At 31.0% G+C, this 26,111-nt stretch overlaps 3 protein-coding genes across 7 annotated transcripts; 1 reads left to right on the forward strand and 2 right to left on the reverse strand.

The window, feature by feature from the left end:
- Window positions 1–315: 315 nt before the first annotated feature.
- LOC125418873 (wall-associated receptor kinase-like 20) lies at window positions 316–4,256 on the reverse strand. Its single transcript, XM_048463562.2, has 3 exons — window positions 3,491–4,256; window positions 2,214–2,276; window positions 316–1,411 (listed from the first exon to the last, which is right to left on the reverse strand). The coding sequence occupies exons 1-3, from the start codon at window positions 4,254–4,256 to the stop codon at window positions 339–341; spliced, it is 1,902 nt and encodes a 633-aa protein (XP_048319519.2). The 3' UTR covers window positions 316–338.
- Window positions 4,257–7,437: 3,181 nt separating this feature from the next.
- Window positions 7,438–8,283, reverse strand: LOC107430803 (uncharacterized). Its single transcript, XM_016041665.4, has one exon. It carries the CDS (start codon window positions 8,174–8,176, stop codon window positions 7,853–7,855), a length of 324 nt encoding a protein of 107 aa, XP_015897151.2. The 5' UTR covers window positions 8,177–8,283; the 3' UTR covers window positions 7,438–7,852.
- An 11,088-nt stretch (window positions 8,284–19,371) lies between these two features.
- LOC107409554 (transcription factor EMB1444) lies at window positions 19,372–26,094 on the forward strand. 5 transcript variants are annotated; one of them, XM_048464155.2, is made up of 12 exons: window positions 19,373–19,583; window positions 19,796–19,906; window positions 20,083–20,364; window positions 21,645–21,851; window positions 22,203–22,296; window positions 22,409–22,444; window positions 22,619–22,678; window positions 23,050–24,270; window positions 24,352–24,453; window positions 24,988–25,134; window positions 25,541–25,666; window positions 25,787–26,094. In XM_048464155.2, the coding sequence occupies exons 3-12, from the start codon at window positions 20,267–20,269 to the stop codon at window positions 25,874–25,876; spliced, it is 2,181 nt and encodes a 726-aa protein (XP_048320112.2). In that variant the 5' UTR covers window positions 19,373–19,583; window positions 19,796–19,906; window positions 20,083–20,266; the 3' UTR covers window positions 25,877–26,094. The 5 variants fall into 5 exon arrangements, with proteins under 5 accessions (XP_048320114.2, XP_048320112.2, XP_048320113.2 ...); XM_048464156.2 differs by having other exon boundaries at window positions 19,770–20,364; XM_048464154.2 differs by having other exon boundaries at window positions 19,796–20,364.
- The last annotated feature ends 17 nt before the right edge of the window (window positions 26,095–26,111 follow it).

The following is a 26,111-nucleotide window of genomic DNA, read 5'->3' on the forward strand; positions in this document are numbered from 1 at the left end:
AACCTGCCATGTTTACATACATATAGTTAATGCAAGTAAGAAATAAATAAAATTGTTTTTTTCACATAATAATTGAAGATGGATATTGATTAAGATATAAAAATTTAAAGCTGTACAAACCCTTCTTAATCCCAAATATATTTTTATTTAATTAGCTGTTGCCATATGGTTAAAAAAAAAAAAAAAAAAAAAAAGAAAGAAAGAAAGGAAAGAAAGGAAAGAAAAGAAAAGAAAAAAAGAAAAAAAAGAAAGTGATGTCATTTTTACCAAAAGAAAACGAAAATACAACCAAAATTATTGGCCTGTTTTCTTACAAAGGAGTAACAATTACATACACCTTAAGTTGTAGAAATCTCAGTACCAGTCGAAAGTATACTAATAATATACTCAATCTCATCAGCTACTTGTTTCATTGAAGGCCTATTGTGCCTTCTCTCATCCAAACAAGCCGCAGCCAATGACCCTAATGCCTTCATAGTCTCCAACTCTATATTGCTAGCTCCATCTTTAATCACAGGATCAACAGCATCCATCAATCTCTCTTCTCTCAAAACCCTTTTCATATAAACCACCAAATTGACATCCTCTTCATCTCTGTTGAAATCTATAGCTTTTTTGGAACTCAAAAGCTCCAACATAACAACTCCAAAGCTATAAACATCGCTTTTATCAGTCAATTGAAAGTTGAGATAATATTCCGGATCAAGATAGCCTAAAGTACCTTGAGCACAAGTTGTTATATGACTTGCACTTTCTGCCACTGCAAGCCTCGAAAGCCCAAAATCAGAAACTTTAGCATCTAGCTTCCCGTCCAGCAAAATGTTGCTTGATTTTACATCTCTATGGTAAATCCTCGGTACCGAAGAATAATGGAGATAGGCAAGTCCTTCGGCTGTTTGATGAGCAATGCGAAGACGATCAATCCAAGAAAGAAATGAAGCATATTTTTGGTTTCCATGCAAGTGTTCGAAAAGATTGCCGTTTGGGATGTACTCGTAGATTAAGATAGGCTGTTCGAGCTCGATGCAACAGCCTAGGAGTCTGACTAAACTCCGGTGGTTAACTTGGCAGAGAATCCGAACTTCGTTGATGATTTGATGGATGCCTTTGATGTTTCCGTGCTTGGCTCTCTTCGCCGCTATGGCGGTTCCGTCTTCGAGATTTCCCTTGAAGACCTCGCCGAAGCCGCCGGAGCCGATTAGGTTTTGTCTGGAGAAGTTGTTTGTTGCTCTTGTTATTTCTCTGCGTGTGAATATCTTGGCTGATTTTCCACTGTTGTTGGCTTTTAATATGTCTTCCCTGGCCTTTGATATGCTTAGTTGGGCTTCCCTTTTACTTCGTTCACGTCGCTTGTAGACTATTAGCCATGTTATCACACCCATCAGCATTGCACCTACTGACAAGACTGAGCCTGAACAACAATTTAGTGTCACTTACGCCAGCAACCCCATTGGCATTAGCAAAATTATATGTATATATATATATATATATATAATCTCTCTATATATGTATATATCTATTTTATGGTTTTATTATATCAGTTGTTTAATTGAAATGATATTTTTAATATTTAACATGTTGTATATTTTTATTTTATGTTAGAAATATGTTTCCAACATAATATCATATATACACACATTCATTATAATAATGTAGACGTGCTTGTTAATTACTTATAATCTATCTGTTATAATAAGTTTTATAATTTAATATAACAGATAGATTAATCGGATATATTTATCGTAATATGATAGATTATTGAACTCAAATAGCTTGTCCTATTTCTACAAATCTTTAAATACAATGGAAAGGATAGTATGTATTAGTATTAGTATGGATATGATTTAAACTCTCTAGACCTTTATTGAGGAAGATGTAGCCTACCACAGTGTTTCTAAGGAGGCCCTCAGTTATTATTATTGGTATTATTGTTATTTTGTGAATGGACGTTCAATTATAAATATATATATATAATATGTTTACTAATCTAATAATTATTACTAGTAACAGAAATGAGAAGCTATAAGTGTATTAGAATTGAAACTAGTAAAGAGACAGATCATGAGACTGAAAGTTAGAAGATCTGGGTTTGGATTTGACTGGAAGCACTACTTTTCTTGGTAGATTGAGTTTTTTTATTTTTTATTTTTTGGGTGAATTTGGATAGATTGAGTTTGTTCAACTATGTATGCACTCTCAATTATAGTACATACCTCCAATGAGTGGAGCTTTGCTCTTTCTCTTCTTACAAACTCTTCCGTTTTGACATTTCAGATCTGCAGAGGACAATGTTAAAAGCTTGAGATCAGAATAATGACAAAAAATATTTTAACTTTGTTTTGGTCAACCATAAATATTTTAATTTGATAGATCGGCTACTGTAAATATCAAAATTATTAATTGGCTTGGATTTGAATTGGAGTCAAAACTCAATACTATCAATTATAGTGGGTTTTTTTTTTTTTTTTTTTTTTTTTTTTTTCTGTGGCGGGCGCGCATGCATATGTGTGGTTGTAGAATACCATAATATATATATATATATATACAGTAATGAATTAATTACTTTGGACCTATTTCTTTGCTTAAAGACCTTTTATTGAAAAATGTTATTGTTTATGTAATACTATTTCTTGGTAATCTCTCTATAGAACAAGAATCCCGCAGATCTTGGATCTTTTTCGAATGTCAACTAGAAGAAATGAGCTAGAAATAAAATTTCATTAAAACGCAAGAAAAAGAACAAATAGAGGACTCAAAAGATTGATTTCGTGCATCTCGTATGTTTCAAATATAATTAATTTGCTTTTTTGTTTTATATATAGTTCTGAAACTTTAATCACGTGGCCAGCTTGTCTTCGTCTATTTCCAAATTACAATGTGCCATAAAATAAACATTCTCAATACCTTCGTTTTACTGACACAACGAGATTGGAAAGTAGTACTTAACACGTGAACCAATCAGAAACTATAAAAAAAAAATAATAAAAAATAAATAAATTGAACAATCTAATTTGAATAAATTAAGAATACTTTTATTTGTTTTCTTTTTTTTTTTTTTGTATAGCATGCAATGCAGTGTGAATCCAACTCAATTCAGAAGCTTCATTCGGTACCATTTTTCCGAAATTGAACATTTGGACTTGTATTTTAAAGAATATGAAGCCGGATTTTGAGGGAAAATTTTGTCAAAATCTGAATGATGAATCCACAACGTTGATTATATATGTTTAAAAACAGCAGAGACCGTAAGAGGCAAAAAGAAATTTGCTATAGTGGATGTGCAAACCTTGGTTTTTCAATTATGAAAGATTAAAACTGCTTGGACGCAGATTACATGTAATCAGCAGTCCTTTAATATTGAAATGATGAGCGTTCACGTCCACTATAGAGGTATTAGAGTTAATAAAAAATAAAAAAATTTTACTCACATTGACATGTTCCATTGATGGGGTCAGTAAAGAAAAAAGAAGAAGAACAAAGTGTTACTCACATTGACATATTCCATTGATGGGGTCCCATTGGTACCCAGTCTTGCACAAGCACCTTCTATTCCCATTATACGGCAAACACACCGAATTCACCAAGTCCCGGCAATCTACTGAAGATTTACATATCGGCTCCTCCGGCAATGCCCACTCTATCTCCACCCCAGGTTCCGGCCATTTGTTCACGGGCAATGAAGCGTCCAAATTCACAAAGCTCTCATAAGCCGAACACCGTTCCTTCCGAACCCTAATTCTATACGCATTGATCGACCCGCCGGTCTTGAAAAAACAGCAAAACGGCAAGCTTCCACAAGCCCTATTCGCCACCACGTTTTGTTTAATATAGTCATGGCAAGGGCTGGACGACGTGCAGTTCACAGAGAGTTGGAGAACATGGGAAGAACAGTTCATGCCAACGACGGTGTTGCTACTCGTAATGTTGAATGGAAGGTTGTCGTCCAGGATAATCCCTTGGCTTCCGAAATCGGCCGCCATGCACGTCTTGTTGTCGGCCAATCCCGGCGGTCGGATTACGAACCGCTGGTTCAGTTGGTTGATGGATGTGATCACGTAGGACGATCCGTTCAGTGTGTCGAACCATAACGTGCCCGCATTGCACCGGACCTTGTATTGCGGGTCCCCGCAGTCAGGTCCGGTGCTAAGTGGGTACGGCACCCGAGTTAGACCGCAGTCAGGACACCGTTTGGCTGATGCTAACCCGGTTAGACACATCAAGATTAGAAGATGGATTGGAATTTTGTTCATCTCCATTCTGGAAGGAAAAAAAAAAAAATTGGAGTGAAATTAGTGAAAGCTTGTTAGTTAATTAACACTGTTTGTGCTGGTTTAATAAGTTATTTTGTAATTAAAAAATTAATAAGTAATTATGATGCAAAGATCCAGTATTGGAAGTGAGTCCCATTTTAATCTCGTACGCCGCAAATTGGGCAATTCTTTTTCTTTTTTTTTTTTTTTTTGGGGATTCCAATACGAATGAATGAGAGAGATTTAATGAAGTTGGAGCATTTTTGGATTAATAGTTTAAAATTGTTGTTTTGAATTTGATTGTATATATGTCAATCGTAGGTTTCTTGAGGTTTCCTTAGAGATCGGGCAATGTCTACGGCGAAGATTCTTGTGCTCAGAGTCACAACTGCAGAAATATTAATATTAATATTAATTAAGTATGGCATGGAAGCTGGAAGTCTCATGGTCAGTGACGATGTTGATGACGCTCTATGAACTATAGTAACTATACATCAAGTTGTTTTCTTATTTTTTATTTTTTATTTTTTTGCTTCATATGAAAGTAATTTTTATTTGTTTTGAGTTTTTTTTTTCTTTTTTGATAGAATACTATTTAAATATAGAATTGGCAAAATTCATATATATATATATATAATATGTTTACACAAAACGTGTACAAGAAGAGCATTATTTAAAATGAAAAATAGCGAAACTCACATTATTTTGCATCTAATTAATATTATAGGAAATTGCTGATTAAGAAAAAAATTATATGAAACTAGAGCACTAATGGTCAACTAAAACATTTCATTTTTTTGCAAAAACAATTAAAACATCTTAAAATAATGGGTTTTAGTCTAATTAATAATTACTTGTGAAATAGTACGTATAATATATATCGATCTCGAAGGGAGGTTATATTATATATATATATATATATGTCGATGTTAGGATTTTGTTTGTAAACAAAAAAAAAAACAATTTAATAATCATATATAGTCTTAATTATATATATTATATTGAATATGATTATGAATATTTCTTCCAAAATCTTTTTAATAATCAAATTTCATGATAGATTCATTTCAATTCTCGACTTTGTATTTAAGCTGTTAGACATCAAGTATACACGTAAAGAAAAAAAAAAAAGATAATAATTTTTAATTAAAATTTATAAAATTAGTATACGTTCTAACTAAGAAGTATATAATGCGACAAAAAATTCTTTATTCCCTTCCTTCTTTCTCTTTTAAAAAAAGAAAATTGTCTTTTTCATATCATTATCATAGAGTATTAATATATTGGAAAAATATAGTTTGCTTATATATTACGTTATAAGATTATAAATACAAAAATGGAAATCTCCTTTTTTTTTTTTTTTTTTTTCTCAGGAAAACCAATTTGCCTTTATTTATTATATCTATGCAAACATGATTGCGCCTTGCGCGGTTGAATAATTTACATCAAGCTATGAAAAGGAACTGCTAACTGTATGCAAACTCTGTTAAATGTTGTAAAAGAAAATCAGATTATAACCATCCTTCCATAAATTAAATTGTTTAGGAAATATTATACTTCCTTCTTGACAATAACTCTTTGATTGGTATTGATACTACGCATCAATACCCAATTTGATGATCCATATAATTAAATCTAATAATAGTGGAATTCAAATATTGAAAAGGATTAATGCTCCTATGTTAAAAATTCTAATGAAAAATCAATACATAATTAAATATTACTAATTATCAATTATCACTTTAGCAAGGGTTCTATTAACGACAAATAGTAAAATTTTATTTTAGTTTCATTAAAATAATCATCTCTTCAAATTATATTATCAATATTTTTGTAATTTGGTCGTTGTACGGTTTTCATTTCCCAGTTTATATTCGATAAAATATTATGACATACTGCTAGTTAAGCCAACTGTAGCATTAATTTGTCAACAAAAAAATAGTATTAATTTTCTAGGAAAATATCTTTATCTCGTTTATTAAAAGTAAATAGGGAAAAAGAAATGTATTAATTTTCCATGAAGATATCTTTATCTCATTTATTGAAAGCAAATAAGGAAAAAGATATCGTCATCAGTTGCATCTCATCCATAATTGAAATAGTGACTGATGGCAGAGTCCGTACAAGGAAAAAGAAATTGTCTGTATATCTTGATCTTATCCATTAATTGCAAGGAAGACTCTTCAAATATAAAAATAAATAAAAGTGGAGAGTTCAAATTTGAAGTGGGAGCGTCTTATACCAGTTAATTTAAAAATAAAAGAAAATGAAAAATGAAAAGTGAAAGGGATCTATGAACAGAGGTCTTCCAACTTTATCCCTGAGCCTATAAGCCATATGTTGATCTCCCTGTTAAAAAGGTGAAATTGAAATTCTAAATTAAATCCATTTATGTGGAAAGCAAAAGTTATAAATTAAGTTAATCCAATTAATCAACATAAATAAAGTAAAATCTCGATTATGAATTTATAATGGAAGAGACCAATTGATTACTGAGCTCTCTGTCTCCATGGGCCATAGGCAGGCAATTCCAAAGAGGATAAATTCAGAGGAGCTGAATGAACTTCTGAATGCACATTCCTTAAATCACTTTTCTTTCGACGCCCGACTATTTTGACTTTTTAACTTTTATTGTTAATTTTACTTAATAGGTATCTTTTAATTTTTACTAGACAAGTTAAAAAAAAAAAGAAAAAAAAGAAAAAAGAAAAAAAAAAAAAGGCATTATTGTGGTTGTTGGAGTTCAAAGTCCACTAGATCAACCAAACAATCCAACAAAATTATTATGTCCAAAAAAACAATCCAACACAACTACGAAGAAAAACAGAAGAAGAGAAACCAGTAAATTATTATCATTATCAATTAGGAAAGCCCAAAATATCAATCTCCACCGACATCCTATATATTATGAATGCTTCTGCATTAATTTTCCTACAAGGATAAGTTCCTGAGAAGCATCTATTATATTTAACTTCTCCAATAACAATTTCGTTTCTTAAAAAACTCATATTTTTAAAAAAAAAATATATATATATATATATATAATAAATAAAATGTTGTTATAATTTGAGAAATCCTTCAAATTAAAAGCTTTTTAAACCACTTAAAATAATTTTTAATCATTCTAAAATTAAAACATACTCAACCAAGTTATAATAATTAATCTGTCCGTGAGCCCAAGAAAACATAAAAAAGAAGATATAAAATGATAAGACAACAGATTGAATTTACAGTTAAAGTAGCTTATAAGTATGGCCCTTTGGCCAACAAACATTTTTAAACCTCTCTCTCAGAGGCATTACAATCAATATTTACATCTTACACAAATAATCCAAACCCCCTCCACAAGTCACACTACCAACAAACACATAGAGATAAGCGTGTAGCACCCCTTTGGTTTTCCACACGCTTATTTTCTTCCCCACTAACATAAAGGAAAATTAAAAAAAAATAATAATAAAAAGTTATTATCATACACAAATACTAGAATACTTAAACCACCACCATTTTTTGACAAGCTCGGCGCCTTCAGCTTTCTTCAAGCACCTTTCACTTGTAATTTCATGCATGCATATGCATACATATAATCATCATCATCATCATCATGCAGCAACTCTACGCCGAGCTGGGGAATGAACTCCGGTCGAAATCATAATTTGGGAAGTAGTACTAGCCGTAGTAGTAGTAGAAGAAGAAGAAGAAGGAGGAGGAGGAAGAGGAGGCATAGAAGATGTTGCCGACGAAGCTAACCCAAACTCTGATCGGAAAAGAGGAATATCGGAGGCTTGAAACCTACCGGAATCACCAGGAAGTCTCATATAAGAAGCGGAAGGAGATTCGTTGAACCATGAGTCAAGAAGGTCTTGTTTATTGCCATTCTTGTACTCTACTATAGCTCTGTAGACGAAAGGAATTAGACCCTCCATTTGTACCTTTTTTTTTTTTTTGCTTTGTTTTCCGTGCAGAGAGAAAGAGGTTTGATTAGGTTGGTTTGGTAGAGAGAAAGTTTTGGTGCTTGGGTATATTGAATCTGGAGGGAGAATGTGGGGGAATTGGTTTAAAAGGGATATTAGGTAGGTGACGTGGCGTGATAGATTGCAGTCCAGCTCTTCACGCTAAGCCACGCAGACTTCAACGCAAACCCACACGAAGACCCTTGAAAGGTATGCAATTGAAAGCTCCATTTAAACTACAACCTTATTATGCATATCCAATCTATCTGATTTACTTCACCAAATCTCACATAATAATCCTTTATTTAATTTTCCTTGTGCTTATTATTCATTTATTTTGTTGGTTGATTTTCTCTATGCTTTTCTAAGAAGATTGGTCGGTTGACGTTTATGTATATAAAATAATAATAATATCATAAAATATAATCTATTCCAATTAATATTAGTGACCGTAGAAAGTTTCTTGCTGTTGTCCTTATGATTATCATGATTTAAAATATTTTATATTTTGTTTTGATGAAATGTGTATTCAGTGGAAGGTACTTGGCTAATCAGCGCAGGCGCCACACGAATGAAAATAAAATCTAATGAAGATTATGATTAGATGTAATCTATACGCCAATAGTAACAAGTAAGAGCATGAATTCCATGAATCTCGTTTTATAATATGTGGTAGTTGGTACTATATATTAAATATTATATGATTTTTTTTTTTGTTTTTTCAGTTTCTCTTTGAATTTTTGTATGCTGGCATTATTTGATTTCTCATATTCCAATACCATGGTTTCAAATAAAATCTCTACTTTAAGATATATTTATAAGTAATTTTACGTTTTGAATAAAACTTTTGTTTAAATTTCGACTAAAGAAGTAAAAATAATAGTGTTAAATGAATATTTGTATCGTATTGATTCAACTGTTTTCTCATTTTTGTGCTGGTAAAATCTTTTTTACTTTCTTAGCACATATATACCCTATTTAGTATTAAGCACTATTTATATTACAAATTTAAATTAATACTATGTTAAAAAAAAAAAACTCATATCATATTCATATTAGATCATTATAATGCTCACATTAGATCATTACGATGGATATAAATATAAAGAACATGCCACTAAATTAACCTTAATAGTTGTTATATAATGTTAAGTTGCTGTACCCTTTCCTTCCATACCAAAATAAAAATAGTAAGTGAGACTAAATCTTATTAAATAAATAGAAGCATTTTTCATGTGGCTTTCTTCTTTTTGGTTGCATTATCATATGGTCAGTTTCATTGTATATCAAGACTACGCAATAAAAACAAAATCTATTTCATTATCAATTTGCATATAGGAAATGTCACGAAGACAATAAATAATAATATTAAATTGGGAAATCTAGGAGCTCTATTTTCTGGAAATTATCCAAATAATTGACTAATAACCGCCTAACTATTTTACCCACAATATACCACTCGATTTTGGCATGTATAATAATACCCTTAGACGTCTCTAAATTCTTCCAAAATATTTGAATCTTGAAACAGTTCACCTTCTGACAAGAACTCAAGAACAGCTACCTCAATAATATGTCCCTAATCTTTATAATGCTTAATTGCTTAGTGAAAAAGCATTAATCAATAAGGAAATTTTGAAAATGAAAGAAAATCACAAACAGAATCCAAATAAGGAATGTCAAAATCCTCCATTCTTATCTAATTATATTCAAGCTGTCAAATATCGATCTTAGCTAGCTGTATATTTATTTATTAATTTCAAAATCAAAACCCAGCTACACTTAGCTTATATGATCAAAATGAGACAGAAATTTAACATATTTCAATTAGTCCACCACACATAGGATAAGACCAAGCCAGTCACAACCTGCGTACCAAAAAAATATTTTATCAGAAAAGAAGAAATCAATATAGATAAATAAATAAATAAACAAAAAAAGTTGACAAAAAAGTGTAATGGCAGGCTTAATTTGTGTCATCCCAATATGTAACAACTCCACTGTCTCTGTCGTAGATGAAGTCATTACCTGCATCATCATCTAATCAAACGGTTGAAAATCAATCTACTTGTCCTTTTCTTTCCCAATTAAAATTTTTAGCTTCAAAGCAGTGATCAATTTCAACCCAATTCCAAGCAAAACGCGTAAACAAAAACTATGTGCGCATCCTTTGTTATTGGGTTCATTAGGTGAAGGGCAAAAAGAGGCTGCAACTATCGCAGTGTTAGGGTTCAATTTAGTAATATTTTCCCTTTTGAACTTGAAATCCATAAAACAACAAAATATAAATAAATAAAATCTCAACTTTGTTTACAAAATTGTTTATGCCACCATCAATCCCAAAGAAGAACTTTCACAAAGTTGGTGGTGGGTCCAAGTTCATGAAACTAGTCCTGAGATTTATCTCCAGCTAGCTGTCACCACAAATGTTATTTATTTTATGAACTTATTTATTTATTTTGCTTTGAAAATTAAACCCAAAATATGCTGTAATCCTTTAATTATGTTATATTTATTAGAATGATATGGAAAAAAGAATGTTTAGCACGATCTATATTAATATATCGTTACAGTCCTCATCTGTTGCAAAGAATTTGTTGATACCAATATTCCACCATCTATCATTCGTGTTTATATATTTATTATATTCATGTGTGCATTTTTATTTTTATTTTTTTGGTATATATACAGAGTATACGTAAATTTTAATATGTATATATATTTTTTTATGTTGGAAACTATATACTAGGATTTTTTTTTATTTTTTTTTGGTGAATAATGCAATGAAATCATTTGAAATTGAGAGCTTAGATATATGGAGAAAAGAACAATGATATATGGTATACGATTTTTATGTTAATTTATTAATACATAACTTTATACGAATTTAAAAAAAAAAAAAAACTTATACCAATTAATCTTTATATATATATATATATATATATATCTATATATAACTAATTTTATAGTATAAATTAATTAAATTAATAAATACAAAGATCATGGCTACTAGAGAATTATTAAACTGATCTGGATGTATTTGTGGTGCATGGAACAGCTTGCGGTTTAATTAATTAGGAGTTGTTTTTTATAATTAAAAAAATAATTAGTTGTTTATTTCTATCTAATTATTCGAAACTTCCAAGTTCCAACACCATTATGCAACATGCACGTACTTCATCGACCTTTCTATATAAAAATGTCATGATTGATCAGTACGAACTAACATTATATTTATGGCCATGTATATAGTTTTCTTAAAGAGGTTTAATTAGCTGAAACTTACAGTGTATAATAATTTATTATTGCGTAGTAGGTAAAACCAAGCAAAGCGACTTGAATAAAGACGGTACGTAACCGAATTACTTTATAGATATATACATTTTAAAATATCAATAAATATGTATATACATTTTAAAATATCAATAAATATGTATACTCTATGTTAACTCTTTTTCTTTTTTTTTTAAATAGTGTAAATTAGTCAACTCATGTATTTCACAGGTGGATTATTTCTGTATGTATCATGCTGACATTGATTCTCAACTGCACAAATACTGAAAATAATTGGGACAAAATACTACATATATATATATATATATATATATATATATATATATATATATATATGTATACACATATATATAAACACTCTGGCTACTCATCTTTGTTTCCAACAAACTTTTTTTTTTTTTTTTTGTAATAATAAAAAAACATTTCTTTTTTAATTGATGAATAAGACACATATAATTATTAACCTATATTGCGTTTTTTGTTTTTGGCTTTTTGTTTTTTGTTTTTTGTCTTTTAGTTTTTTGTTTTTTGTAATTCGAATATATTTTTGTGGTGATAATAAAATAGGCCATTAATTGTACAATGATATTGTCATTACATTAATATATATATATTATTTGATAAATGAATTTGATAAAAATTTTTGATACATGCAGAACTAATGTTAATTGTAAAACCACTTGGTAATAATGCATTATACAATAGGGCGGACTTCATCGTAGCCCCTCTGTTTTGAATTTTTGCACAAATGCATTTTTGTTTTGAAAAATTTCATTATAACCATTTTACATTTGATTTTTGTTTCATTTTAGGCCTTAGTAGTTAAACTATTCATCAATTATATATATATATATATCGTCAAGATTTTAATATGTTCTAAATTAAAAAGGAAGGATGCTTCGCTTAAGTTTGAAATTATATTTTCAATGTTTTTATTAATGAATTAAGTCTATGAATATATTTATTTGACTTAAAATAAATAACAAATAAAATATGCATATAATAAATCACGCGAGGAAAATATAATTATAAACTTGTGAAGTGTCCAGATATAAAAGATCTTGAGTAGCAAATATATATATATATATATATATAAAATCAATACCAAAAAAAGATTATTAAAATAAATAAATAAAGAAGGAGGAGGGACTCTTCACACTGGACCAAGGGTTGAAACAATCGATTCCTTTTCAAAGAGGTAAGTAGGTTTCAAGTTGTTGGTTGGGCTGGGCTAAACCTCCCAGGCCCAATTTAATGAGAAGGGATGCTAGGGCTATGAACAAAGCCATCGGGCTTCATATTTTATGCTTTAAATTGGGCTCTGTTGCAAGAGGATGCTTCATGTTTTAGGGCTATTATCATCGTCATCATCTTTAAATTTCAAAATTTTGAATTTCCAACTATTTTGAATTTTAAAAAATAAAAATAAAAAAAATACTGCGGTGGGTGGATAAGTTTTATTTGGACATGTTTTTTTAGCGAATGCAATAGAATTGAGATGCTTTTAGACGAATCTTGGTTTGTTGGTCTTTAGAGAACGTTCAGGTTTGTTCAGGGACAACTATTCCTATGTCGATTACTTCTTAGGATTGGTTTAGTATCTTTATTGAAGCATCTTTTCTTTTGCTTTCCTCTTGGTTTAAACATTAAAGGTATGAAGATTCCCTCATAAAAAATCAAAAAGACAAAACATAAAAACGAAAAGTATGAAAATTTACTATTTGTCTTAAAAATGATAAAATTGTCTCCTCGACAAAATGGTGTTGGGGTGACTTTTTCAACAAAGTGAGGAAAAATTAAAATATTTAATGAATAACCCATTTATATTTGATGGAAAAATAAAAATAAAATCCCTTTATTTGTGCCTCCTCCAAAGAGGTTGGATTGGGGGTGGTAGAGTGATGAGATTTATAGAGGGTGATTCAGATAGCTGAAGCATGCGTGCTCATTGCCTGCTCTATTAGGAAAGTTTTTTGTACTTATTTGCGTAAATGCGAAAGCATTTTGTTTTGTTTATCTTGGTAAAAGTTATCCCCACCATATAGAGTAGAGGCCCTAATTCTTATCTTTGCTTGTTTTTTCTCATTCCCTTTTATATGGTCCCCAAAGAGTGCAAATGCAGCTTTTACGGAAAAGACTTTGAAAAGAAGGTTTTCCACACAAAAGCTGCCCAATACAATTAGTTGGAATGGATAGGAATTGCAAGAAATTGAAAGGAAGTACAAAACTATTATTATTATTACTGTTGTATATTTTCATCCAAACAAAGTGATTTAGCAAAATATTGTGTTTCGGTAATATTGAGATTAATGAAAAAAAAAAAAGTGAAACATTTTAACTCTAATTGATCTTAAAACAGAAAATTTACAAATTAACCAAAGGCAATGTTATAATGACATTTTCAAACTTCATATAGACTAAAGAATCACAATTTATTAATATATATATATATATTTTTTTTTAAATTAAACAACGTCCATATATATATATATGCATGTATTATTATATACATATTATATTTTATTTAAAACGTAGATGTCAACTGATCATCTTATTTTATTAATAATTTTTTTTTTCGCCATCTAGCTTTTCCTTTCTATCCACTTGTTATATCAATGTCATTACTCATTGTCATTGTGGTTTTTTTTATCAGGTTGGCGGTCATAAAAAATTGTTTCTAATACATAAAGATAAAAAAAAAAACAAAAAAATCTATATATAAATACTAGCTTTTATGTACATGAATTTTTTTTTTTGGGGGGGAAATGATACATGAAAAAGATTTTTGTCGCTTAATCTAAAAGGAAAAAAACAAGTAGTAGGGGCAAATGAGATTGGTAAAACATTATCATGATAGCTACGCAAATTAAAGATCGCATACTATTTAAATTTTCAAAAGAGGTCTAAATACAGTATACAGGATTTTCAAAAACTCTCTCAAACTAATAACTAAATTATAATTCACTTGATTAATAAGTTGCTAAACAACTAGGTATATGTAACATTCTTGATTTTCTCCTCCTCCCTTTTTTTTTTTTTTGTGATATATTGAATAATCCAATTGTTGCTATTTTGTACTGAATCTTGACAAAGAAAACAAATTTCCAAGACATGTTAGTCACTTTGACTCCAATATCTAAATTTAATTATACAAAATTGTATGTAATTATTATTAAGATAATTTATTTTTAAAATTTTAATATAAAAATAATATAATTAAATGTTTCTAATTAAAATTTATCGTATAAATTTTCAGCGGTTGTCATCGTTAATAATAAGTAGCAAAATTCAATTATATATGATTAATTAGGGGTTTTGCGTACTTGAATTTGCATTTTCAAGGTGGAAACCAAATTTCAGCTATTTTAAAAAATATATATATATATATATATATAATATAAATTATATGCAGCAATACTCCAATTCTGCATAAGAGCGCTTATCAATACGCTATGTCATTTTCGGCTTTCATCATCTTCAATACAATTTAATAATTTTAGTTGTATTATTTAATTTAGCATAATAGTCTTGTTGTAGTCGTAACCTCATAATTTATAAATGATCAAAATTTGAGGTCCACTAGTATTAACATTTATAAAATTTTGACTTGCTATATATGACCTGAGACAAAGAAAATAATAGAAGCTATGCATTTCCTCCATGTATTTTTATATGTGTCAATGGACAATCTCATTTTAGAATTATAGATTTATTTACCTTATAGTTTATACTTTTTTAAGAAAAGATAAGATATTGATCACGTAATTGATTTTAAAACTACAGGGGATATTCATATCAGTGCTTAAAATCAGGTTTAATATATTGAGGGGGGGATTTGAAATCAGGCTTTCAAAAAGAAGAATATTGAACTTTGCCATGGACTTAGATCATAATGTGTGGTTGAAAATCTTATCAATAAATAACTATGAAAACAAAAAGTTATCATACTATATCATTTATCTTAATCAAATTTCACACCGCCCTTGTCGGTTGTTGTTATAGTGGATCAGATTTGGCTAAGCACAATAAAGTTAATCTTAATCCAAGTGAACTAATTTCCGTGCATGGTTAGCAAGTCTTTCATGAAAAGAAAAGGTAATTTTTTGCTATCCCTTCATTTTTTTATCCTTTTTATTTTTTGTCAAAAAAGTTCTTAAAAGTTTTTTCCTTTAGATACCAGCACCATCATATGGTGTAACCGGCCTAAGGGACTAGCAGCATAGCACATAAATGAGACTGTCTAACTTATGGAATCTTTTATTTTATTTTCATTTTTTCTTGTTTTAAAGATGCATATGAATCTTGATTCGCTTGAATTAGGACATGATTTTAGAGAAAATCCTGAGAAATATATATATATATATATATATTTTTTTTTTTCCTTCTTTTGGTTTCTGTGGATCTAGCCAGGTTTCTTACAGATTAAGCTAATTATCTAGCTAATCGCATTATACATACTTGGTGAGGTCAGGTGCTGGTGATTCTTGTGTACAAAAGAAAAAAAAAATGCTTGCTGATTGTAGCAAACTACCTACTCTCTTATATATATTTATTGTATGTGGAAAGTCGTAAGTATAGGTTAGCCGCTTTAATCATTTTGATGTGTATGTATATTAATTAAACAAACCCAATTAATACAACATAGTTAAATATAATATTATCTGATAAGAAACTTTTTACATATTATATATTGTTCTTAGTCATATGGAAGCTGATTCATTTATATATAATTAGAATATCAATTGGTATTAGAGGTAAAAGTTTGTAAACTTCAACTACTTATCACCATATATACATGGTGAAATGATTGGTTTATGTGCTTATCAAACTCAGAAACTTAATATTTGAGTTTTAATTTAATTAAAAGTACTCTTAAACATACTACGACTCAGGCAAACTTCCAAACCACAAAAAAACGCAAAAAGCAAAAATTTCAACTCAGAGGCAAATGACCTTTGGGTAGAGGGACTCTAGAGAGTCTCTAACAGTCAAACTAGATTTTTTTTTTTTTTTTAAAATGAGTAGTCTAACAAGTGGCCTCCTTCGTACCCCACTCCACCCGCTAAAACTAACTTGGTTCTCACCTTGTATTTCAATTTTTTTGGGATGATATTCCCCAACAGAGAAATGAGATGGTTCAGATTACCCGTTCCCCACTATAATTAAAATAACAATAATAAGAAAATATTTTAAATATTTTTGACAACTGTTGCTACCCTTTCATTATTGAAACGATCATGTTATTGCATATAAAGATATTTTACGGTGTGAATATCTATATTAATAATGATTTATAATGAAATCGTTGTTAATATTCGTTTCTATACGATTATATCGATAATAATTTTTTTAAAAATTATTGTCAATACTGAAGTTCATATGATAAAAATATACAAACATCTACATTATAAATGTATTCATTGTATGTATAAATAGAAAACTATTCTATACAAGAACTTAATTTAATATATTACCAAACCAAAAAAAAAAAAAAACACTTAACTGAATATACATGAAAAACATGTGCTGCACATTGACGCACTCTTACAAAAATATTCACAGATGCTATTCTCTGATCTTGAATGGAATTAGGTGTATTATGACTTGATTTTATTTCTTTAACAATTACAACATTAAAAATGCTATAGATACCAAGTTTAATAATCAAAATTTGGGTAATCAATAATGTAGTAATTTATTAACAATTGTTAAATTAATAGTGCTATACGATTATAGAAGGCAAAATCAATGAAACAAGTGCCAAATTTAATCTCTCTAAATGTACTTTATATTCATAACATTATCATATTTATTAATATACATATATTTAAGTACAATAAAATAGATGAAATACAAATATAAATAGATATTTAAATAATATATATATATATATATATATGGAAATTCTATGATGAGGACAGTCCGCATGAGAACCGCAGTATTAGTGATAGTTTTTCATAGTATTAACGATAGTTCTTAAAAAATCATCATCAATATTATAAAAAACTGTCACCAATACTGTGGTCCGCATAAAAACCGTCCGCACTATAGACGGACTATATATATATATATATATATAAGGTGGGTGAACATTCCCGTCCCCTCCTCTGGCCCGACCTGGGCAGCTCGTTTGTCCTGTTTCTGACTTCGATTACCTGTTTAACTAAGAACTCTCAGGAATTGTGACAATCTGTTTAACTAGTAACTCTCAGAAATTGTGGGCCAAATTGTCATTTGAAATCCCCACCCGTTAAAGTTTATGAAAATATCTTTTAGGAATATTATAATATTTAGTCAATAAAAGCTAACGGACTTAGCCGGTGGGTCATGATACAATAATTATTTGGCTTTATGTATGAATTTTCTCTGTAGAGTTTATTTGGTTATATAGATAAAATAACTACATATTGGCTGTAAGGATTTGATACCAATACCTTCATTTGAAAGATAGATGTATTTTTGCCATTTTGTCGCTCACGCATATATATGACATATGGGTGGACTTATGTTGGACTCTTTATCAAGCTTTTTCAAAAAGGACACAACAAACTATTTAACCCGAAGATGCGGACTAACCCAACGGACAGAATATTAAGAGTGCATTCTTAAACTTGAGCTGCTGGTTGATAGGAGCTGATTAAACCTTATAATAATTGTAACTTTTAAGAGCAACGGTTGCATTGTTCTACATTAGTTAGTATTTATTTATTTATAAAGAATACATCAGTTAGTATTAAAGGTGAAGATCATATGTTCTAACTCTTTATAATTCTCGAAAATGATCTATATGAATGGGTCTATGTTAGATTTCAAATTGATTTTTTTTCCCTTTAAATTTAATATTGATTCAAATACAAAATATATTATAATTAATATTTGAAATAAACAAATTAAATAAAAATTTAACATGTGATTCAAAGAACACATAACAAATTAAAAGACAATTTATTATTTTAGTAAAAAAAAGACAATATGTTATTTTATCTATGTGCCTATCAAAATAGATAAAAAAACTATTGAGTTGACAAAACAAATAAATTATTATTTTTTATATTGTTAAAGTCCCAATTTCGTGGACAAATTGAAATATCCTTTAAATTGTTGGTAATTAATCATGATGATCACGAGTTTTTATTTTCTTTTTATCAACCGGAGATTATAAGTTTATTTGTTTTTCTTTGTTGTAGTGCTTAATTTTTCTTTTAAACAAAAGGAGAATAAAATGATTGCCTTTTTTTTTTTTTTTGTTTACTTTTTTTCCCAAGTAAAATGATTGCTCGAATGCACATTAAAGAGACAACTGCATAATTTCAATAACATCTAAGATATTTTTCTGTAAATTAAAAAAAAAATTGAAAAAGAAAACAAATTTAATAACTTTTTTCTGGTGGTTGACAATTTTTTTTTCTTATTTTTTTTCCGTTGACAATGTTGCTTGTCAAACGGCCACGTTTCGTGATGTTCCCACCTTTTGAAAAACCTCGTGTCTATCGTTAGCTGTTTTTGCGTGACCAATCAAAAAAAAAAAAAAAAAAAAAAAAAGAAAGAAAAAATTTCTCTCAAATGTCATGAACGGCTATTACGGATTAAAAAACTATTTGACGGTGTCGTTTACTGGGGTAGTGTTCATCCAATTTGCACATTATAGCAATACCACCGACGTGACAACAACCGGACACGTGTTCATCAGCAAGAAGATTCAGTCACTGGGCCTTATACAGTCCCTAAAAAAAAAAAAAAAAATTGTGGGCCCGAAATCCCACTGCACCCGAGAGCTTTTATAAATTCTGACTTTAGAACGAGTTTGAAATCCGAAGAAAAAAAGGACGAAAAATATTCATATAAAAAATAAAACGACAAAATATCATTGGCTAACGGTGGCGGGTGCTGTGTATAAAAGGAGCTCCGTAAAGCACGTTTTATATGCGAGATTTTGTGGTGTGTTATTCGTCGTTCGCTCTTGTTTGGCTGATCGTAATCCGTCTCAACGGAAACTTTTGAGAGAGACAGAAAGAGAGAGAAAATGGAGTCCGGCGAATTCGAATGGCGGAGTTCATTGATCGGAGACTCTGTGCAATAGTTTGAGGTATCGATAACCACAAGCCCGCATTGTGTTGACTTTAACTGCATGTTGTTATTTTCTGTTTGGCAGCCGAGGAAATGAAAGAGAAAAGAATAATAATATATAATACGCCGTTGATTTTTTTCTCAGCAACCAAACAGGAAAATTTTGTTGAAATTTTCTTCTGTATAATTAGTTTCCTTATACTAGTTGTTTTCTTGTGGTTTCTGGAACAGAGAAGTGAGTTAGAAACTGGTGGATCAAGTGAGCTTTCGGTTCGATTCGAGTAGAATTTCCTATTCCCTTGCAAAGAAGAATCATCGTTTATTCTGAACAAACAAACAGTAGTGAGAAAGTTTCTTCTTATACGTACTTTTGCTTGATTAGCTGCAATTTCATGGAAGAATTATTACGATTGTTGAAGGAAGTGGAGCGTTTGACATTTTCTTCCTCTCTTTAAGAGGTTTTGAAAAAACAAATATAGGTATTACAATTGGTAGTGATAGTATATTACGTTTTGTAGCAATGGAATTTCTGCTGCTTGGTTCAACAGGACCTCCGATTAAGCGAAGAGCGGGATTAAGAATTAAACAGGCGGGTAGAGGTTCATATCGGGGCAGTTAGAGAAAAATTTTCAGTGATAATTTGGTCCATTTATTTTTTGTTTTGTGGTAGAAACATTGTGAATTTCCTAGAAAACTTAGCGCATGGGAACTACTGCTTTAAGACAGTTTCTGAAGAGTCTTTGCAGCAACTCGCAATGGAATTATGCTGTATTTTGGAAGCTCAATCACCAGAATCCATTGTAAGTTGTTCGTTGACTCTGTTATTTGTGGATATTTTTACCTTCTCTTATTATAAACCTGTTTTACGTAGACTTATGTCAGCTTGAATCTTCAGGTCAAGAAATCAGGTGGCTTGGTTGGCCTTTTTTAGATTAATATCAAATGAGCGATGTGATATTTTGAGTAAAAAGTATATTCATCTGAATTTATGGAATGGAATTAATTTAGGATTCTGTAAAAAATGATGCTTCAGACTCTTTTCTGTATTCTTTCTAATTTATGCTTCTGTTGCTTACTGCTCCTGAGTTTGAATCTGTTTGAATAAAGTATTGACTCAGTAATTGTGAATCCATTTTTGGGTTAAATAAATCTTGGAAGGTGGTTTACAACAATGAAGAAACGACAGTCATATCAGAAATGGATAAGTTAAAAAAAAGAAGAAGCACATTTTGAATGGTTAATACTTATGGTTGAGCACTTTATGAGAGTTATCGGATAACCATGATCGTTACCCCAACACCCCAAAATAAGATAGCACTTCGAGGGCCTAGCGATTTTGAATATGCAATAGGTACAATTAAGTGCATAGACGAAGAGGGAGCAAGTGGATCAAAATATAGAACGGCCTTGATCTTAGGACTCATATGTTGATGTTGTACAACTTGAATGGTTTTTCAATTTTCGCATAATGTCATTTCACTAGTTAATTTGCATAGTGCACATAAGTGTACTTGTTAGACCACATCATATTGCTGGTTACGAGTATCTTTTGTGTCTATAATATAAAAAAATTCATAACTCTTGCTGAATGAATGATATGTAGAATGTCCTGCACCATAACTTCTGTTTGCTTAATATGCACTTCAATACCGCAGTGTGTTAGCTTGAGTCATGTCTAAATGACTTCTTTGTTATATCTACCTTGCTTATAATTTTGACCACAGTTTTCCTCGATAAAGTGCATCCCTGCTCAAACTTAGTCTTGCAGTCCTCATTGCCATTAAGCAGAATTTAGTATCTTATTGTTGTTTGTTTCCTTATTTTGATTAACATTATTGCTGTCAAATTAATTTAGATTGGTTAAACTTTTTTTTTTTTTTTTCGTTTTTTTTGTTTTATTTAAATAAGATATGGCATGGGTTGAGATTTTAAATATGATGGAAATTACTTGTCAATATGCACCAGTTTTGGCATGCTGCTTATCTTTTGCTGGTGTCTAATGATCTTTGCACACTGTCCATATGTCAATGATCAAAGCTAGTAATAGCATGTGTTTTTTAATAATAATTCCCTAATTCAGGATTTTGACCTGGGAGGATGGGTATTTTGATCATCCAAAACCATCAAAAATTGAGGGAAGTGTGTCAGATAACATTTACTTCAGTGGAATGAAGAGCATATCCTTTTCAAGCTGTGAGACAATTACGGATGATTGCGGATCTGGGGGATATCCAATTGGACTAGCTGTTGCTAATATGTCATCACTTCAGTATGCCATGGGAGAGGGGTAAAGTCTTGTGTTTCACCCTTATCATTTTGTCTTTCATGCTTTCTTTCATTCTCTAATGACAAATAAGTTTTACAAAAGCAAATTAAAAGTAAGTTCAAATTACTTTTTTAATGGAGCAATGTTTTTTTATGGAGGTGTTTAGGATAGAGCCTCAAGGATTTGATCTTGGAGGCAACTTCCTTTAGACTCCTCTTAATCATCTTATGCCACCGTCAGTTCTAAAGTTATGGTTAGTCATCATTAATCTGCAAGTTTTAGCCATATTGCTAGGCAATATATCTACAAGTGAGTTTTTATGAATCTTAGATGTAGAAAGAAGTTGACTATGGACTTCCATATATTTATCAGGTTTGTTGGTGAGGTTGCATACACAGGGACACATAGCTGGGTTTTCTCCAACAGTCTTTTTACCAGAGAATCTTACTCAGAGCTAGTTCCTGATGTAAGAATATAATCATAATAGTTAAAAAAAAAAAAAAAAAAATAGCAGTTAATGTTTCGTGGTATTGAGCAGAGCATCTCACAAATGCAATTCTTTCCTTTGACAATGGCAGGATGGATGGCTTCTTCAGTTTGCGCTGGGTATGAAGGTAAAATAGACTGATATCATATGCTAACACCTCTTTTTATCACATATGCAACTCCAACTATTTTCTAGGTTTCTGCATGGATCACACAAGGCTTATGGTTGTATAGTACACTCATATAGACTGGACACACTTGCAGACATAAGTCTCAGGAAGGTTTATTTTATTTTTGTGCAGACAATATTGCTTGTACCTCTACTTCCTGATGGAGTTTTGCAACTTGGCTCATTAGAAGTGGTGCGTATTTTCTGAACTTCATCAGTGGATGTGAAATTTCCTAGTCTAAATAGGCTAGTTGATACCCACGGCGGTATCAGTTTGATAAGTTCTGTCCTGTTGTACCTCTGTCATCATACTTTAGTCTATAAATAGTTGTAAGGTACATTTGAAGTCATATGTGGACGATGTGGCATCAATGTTCATATGTACCATGGCACATGTAACTGACATGCTCTTCACATGCTCTTCCCCCTCCCTTGCACTCCCTTGTCTATAAATTGGACTTTCAACATATTTATCAGTATGAACTCTCACCTCCTGTCTTGCCTGCACATTGCTCTATCAATATTCAATTTATCTGTGGGCTATTTATATTTTTGATATCCCAGGTTGCTGAAGATATTGCAGTGGTGGCTTCAGTCAAAGATTCATTCAATTCCATTTGCAACGTCATGGAGAATGCTGTACCTTCAATGTTACAGAGGAATATAGTAGATTACTCATTGTCATCTTCTACACTTGTGGAGAACATAGGTGAACCACTGATGGAGAATATAGATCGACCATCAGGTCTAATAGTTAGCAAACTGAAAGTTGAAAATTCGGAGGATGTTGACAGCATTAGAGTGATGGAAAACAAATACTCAACTTTAAAGAAATGGATGCCAGGGTCTACTGTTCAAGACATGCAACTGGAGTCTGGAAAATATGTGCCAGGTATTCTCAAGAGAAATAGTCAAAATGAGTTTGATATCCCTGAAGAATCATATCTACTGAGAGAATGCATAAGTGCAAGCCAGCTGGAGATGTTGGACAGTAAGATGTTTGAGTTGTCTTGTCTGGAAGAAGAACTACTGGCTTATACTTCTTCTAGCACTCACAACATGGAAGTGTTAGGAGAATCCTTCAATGGAGTTAATTCTTGTTCTGCTGGAGACATCGAAACACAACTGTTTGGAGACGATAATATTTATGATGGAAATTACAGAAGTATGGGCAATTGCTTTAGCTTTCCTGAAGATTTTGAACTTCACAAAGCACTTGGACCTGCTTTCCAGATAAAAACTAGTGAACAGCCATGGGACTCATCATTTGTGGTTGAGGATGCATGTAATAGCTCAAGTTTGATCTGTAATAAGGATTTCTTTGGCATTGCTGAAGAATGGCAGTTCACCAAAACTAATGATGAAATGTCAGAGCCTGTTGGAGCCAACTTATGTAGTGTCGCTGATGATTCATCATCTACCCTATCTGAGAGTGTCCTGACGTATACATCTTCATCAAAGCAGTTCAGTGCCTGTCAACCACAAACTCATTCTAGCATGAGTCCATGGGTGAAAAATTTTCCAGAAACAGGAATCCTTGATGGATCTGCATTTCTTGCCAAAGAAAAAACTTCTGCTTCTTTCAATGGTGTGATGAAGACACTGATTGATAAAGAGATGCAGGTAAAGAATTGCAGTTATTTGCAACCTAGGAAGGGACAAAAGTCAAATGGCAGGACAACCAGGGCAAAAAGCGGAAATAACCAAAGGCCAAGACCAAGGGACAGGCAACTAATCCAGGATCGTGTCAAGGAGCTGAGAGAACTTGTCCCAAATGGTTCTAAGGTAGGTACTTTCTTACAATTAATTTATATTATGCGATCACTTTGTTTTCTAAGTATATTTGTTGTTTTGTGGTGAATTCAGTGTAGCATTGACGGCCTTTTAGATCAGACCATAAAGCACATGCTATATTTAAGAAGTGTGACTGAGCAAGCTGAGAAATTGAAGCCCTATATGCATCAGGAGGTATGCAAAGTCATCTTTCTGTTGAACTTGTTACATCAACTACCTAACTAACATCTACGGTTTCGGTTTTTTTTTTTTTTTTTTTTTTTTTTTTTTTTTTTTTAAATCAAATATTTATGGTTTTGTTTAAACTTGGAACAAAGAACTTATATAAAAAATTTACTGATACAACACCCACAAACAGAAAATTTTCTTAAAATTTGGTAGAAGAATATTTTTAAAGAAATTTATATAAGACAGCAACCTCATCTAGTTTATGCAAATTACTTTTCTTTAATAGACGTTTCCCAGGAGAAGGGTTTAATCATCGCTTTCCATTTAAGTATATAAGAATTATTAACATGTGAAGTAGCAGGATTCAATCTTTTGCTGATTACTGGGATTGCGATTTGTTAATTTTATCTAGAAGAAAGGGACTTCATCATAGTTATTAGTAAAGATTGAAACTGCTTCGATGAATGAATAGGCTTGGGATAAGGCAAGTTAAAATTCTTTTAATGGTGACAAACAAATTGAACTCGAAAGTTTTTGCAGACAAATGGTTGGAAGAACTGCGAATCATCCCAAAATGAGAAAGATTTCCAAAATGGAACGAGCTTGGCCTTTGAATGGGGAAGTGAGACTCCTATTTGCCCCATAGTTGTGGAAGATCTTGAACAGCCAGGGCACATGCTCATTGAGGTCTGTCCTCCTTAATCCTTGTATTGTTATATATGCGTTTAATTTGCCAGCTGATAAAATTCATATAATTCTGTAACTTTTTTTTTTTTTTTGGGGCTAAAAAATAATTCATTCAATTTAGAAATAAAATTCCAATATAATTATATGTTGATTATTTTTATAATCCGATCATTTATTTACAAATGTCAAATTGAGTTTTCACCCAATTAAAGAAAAACAAAAGTAGGCAAACAACGAAAATAAATAATGACAATATATTGGATAAAAAATGTCTTTTTAAATGTATAAAATGTAAAAATAATATTGAAATGTATGTCCTTTTTATTTATATTATTGGGGTAAAAAGTTAATGAATTTTTCTAAATATTATAAAACGTGGCTTGAACTGGACCCCGCTTTATTGTAGATGCAATGCGATGGGCATGAACATTTCTTCGAGATCACCCAAGTGATCGGACGATTGGAATTGACAATCATCAAGGGTGTGATGGAAAACCGTTCAAATACCACGTGGGCTCATTTTGTCGTTGAGGTACCACTTGTTAATGTGATATCTTTTTTACACAAGCACAACCAATCCTACAGACCCTTTATTGCTAAATTTCACATTTTCACAGCCGATCTAACAAAGCCTTTTTGCAAATTCTCTCAGGTTTCTAAGGGTTTTCACAGAATGGATATATTCTGGCCTCTTCTCCATCTTTTACAACGCAGAAAAAATCTCATCTCAAGCAAGATCTGATAAGTGAACTAGACAAAGTGAATCCGTGTAGCTTTTCTTTTTTCATGCTTCAAGCACCTAGACAGAACCCCTGGATAAAAAAAAAAAAAAAAAATTCCATCTTTATAGAACAATATGTCATGCTAGTACATGGGTTTTATTGTTTGTGTACAAACTCGTTAGGATCTTGCAATATGCTTTTTTGAAAGGGAATATAGCTCCTAAAAGAATGAACAATATGCCCACATTGCCCACC

This window comes from Ziziphus jujuba, chromosome 6, assembly GCF_031755915.1.
Source record: "Ziziphus jujuba cultivar Dongzao chromosome 6, ASM3175591v1".
In the NCBI taxonomy this organism is placed as follows: Eukaryota; Viridiplantae; Streptophyta; class Magnoliopsida; order Rosales; family Rhamnaceae; genus Ziziphus; species Ziziphus jujuba.

What these genes read in the sequence shown, in the direction of transcription:
- LOC107430803 (XM_016041665.4), bottom strand. Translation starts at nt 8,176, where the DNA reads ATGGAGGGTCTAATTCCTTTCGTCTACAGAGCTATAGTAGAGTACAAG.
- LOC107409554 (XM_048464156.2), top strand. Translation starts at nt 20,267, where the DNA reads ATGGGAACTACTGCTTTAAGACAGTTTCTGAAGAGTCTTTGCAGCAAC. An exon ending in CAGTATGCCATGGGAGAGGG is followed by an intron (nt 21,852 to 22,202) that starts GTAAAGTCTTGT and finishes TATATTTATCAG; the next exon opens with GTTTGTTGGTGAGGTTGCAT. An exon ending in AGTTTGCGCTGGGTATGAAG is followed by an intron (nt 22,445 to 22,618) that starts GTAAAATAGACT and finishes ATTTTTGTGCAG; the next exon opens with ACAATATTGCTTGTACCTCT.
- LOC125418873 (XM_048463562.2), bottom strand. Translation starts at nt 4,256, where the DNA reads ATGGAGATGAACAAAATTCCAATCCATCTTCTAATCTTGATGTGTCTA. An exon ending in CATCAATGGAATATGTCAAT is followed by an intron (nt 2,277 to 3,490) that starts GTGAGTAACACT and finishes TGTCCTCTGCAG; the next exon opens with ATCTGAAATGTCAAAACGGA. An exon ending in CAAAGCTCCACTCATTGGAG is followed by an intron (nt 1,412 to 2,213) that starts GTATGTACTATA and finishes ATTGTTGTTCAG; the next exon opens with GCTCAGTCTTGTCAGTAGGT.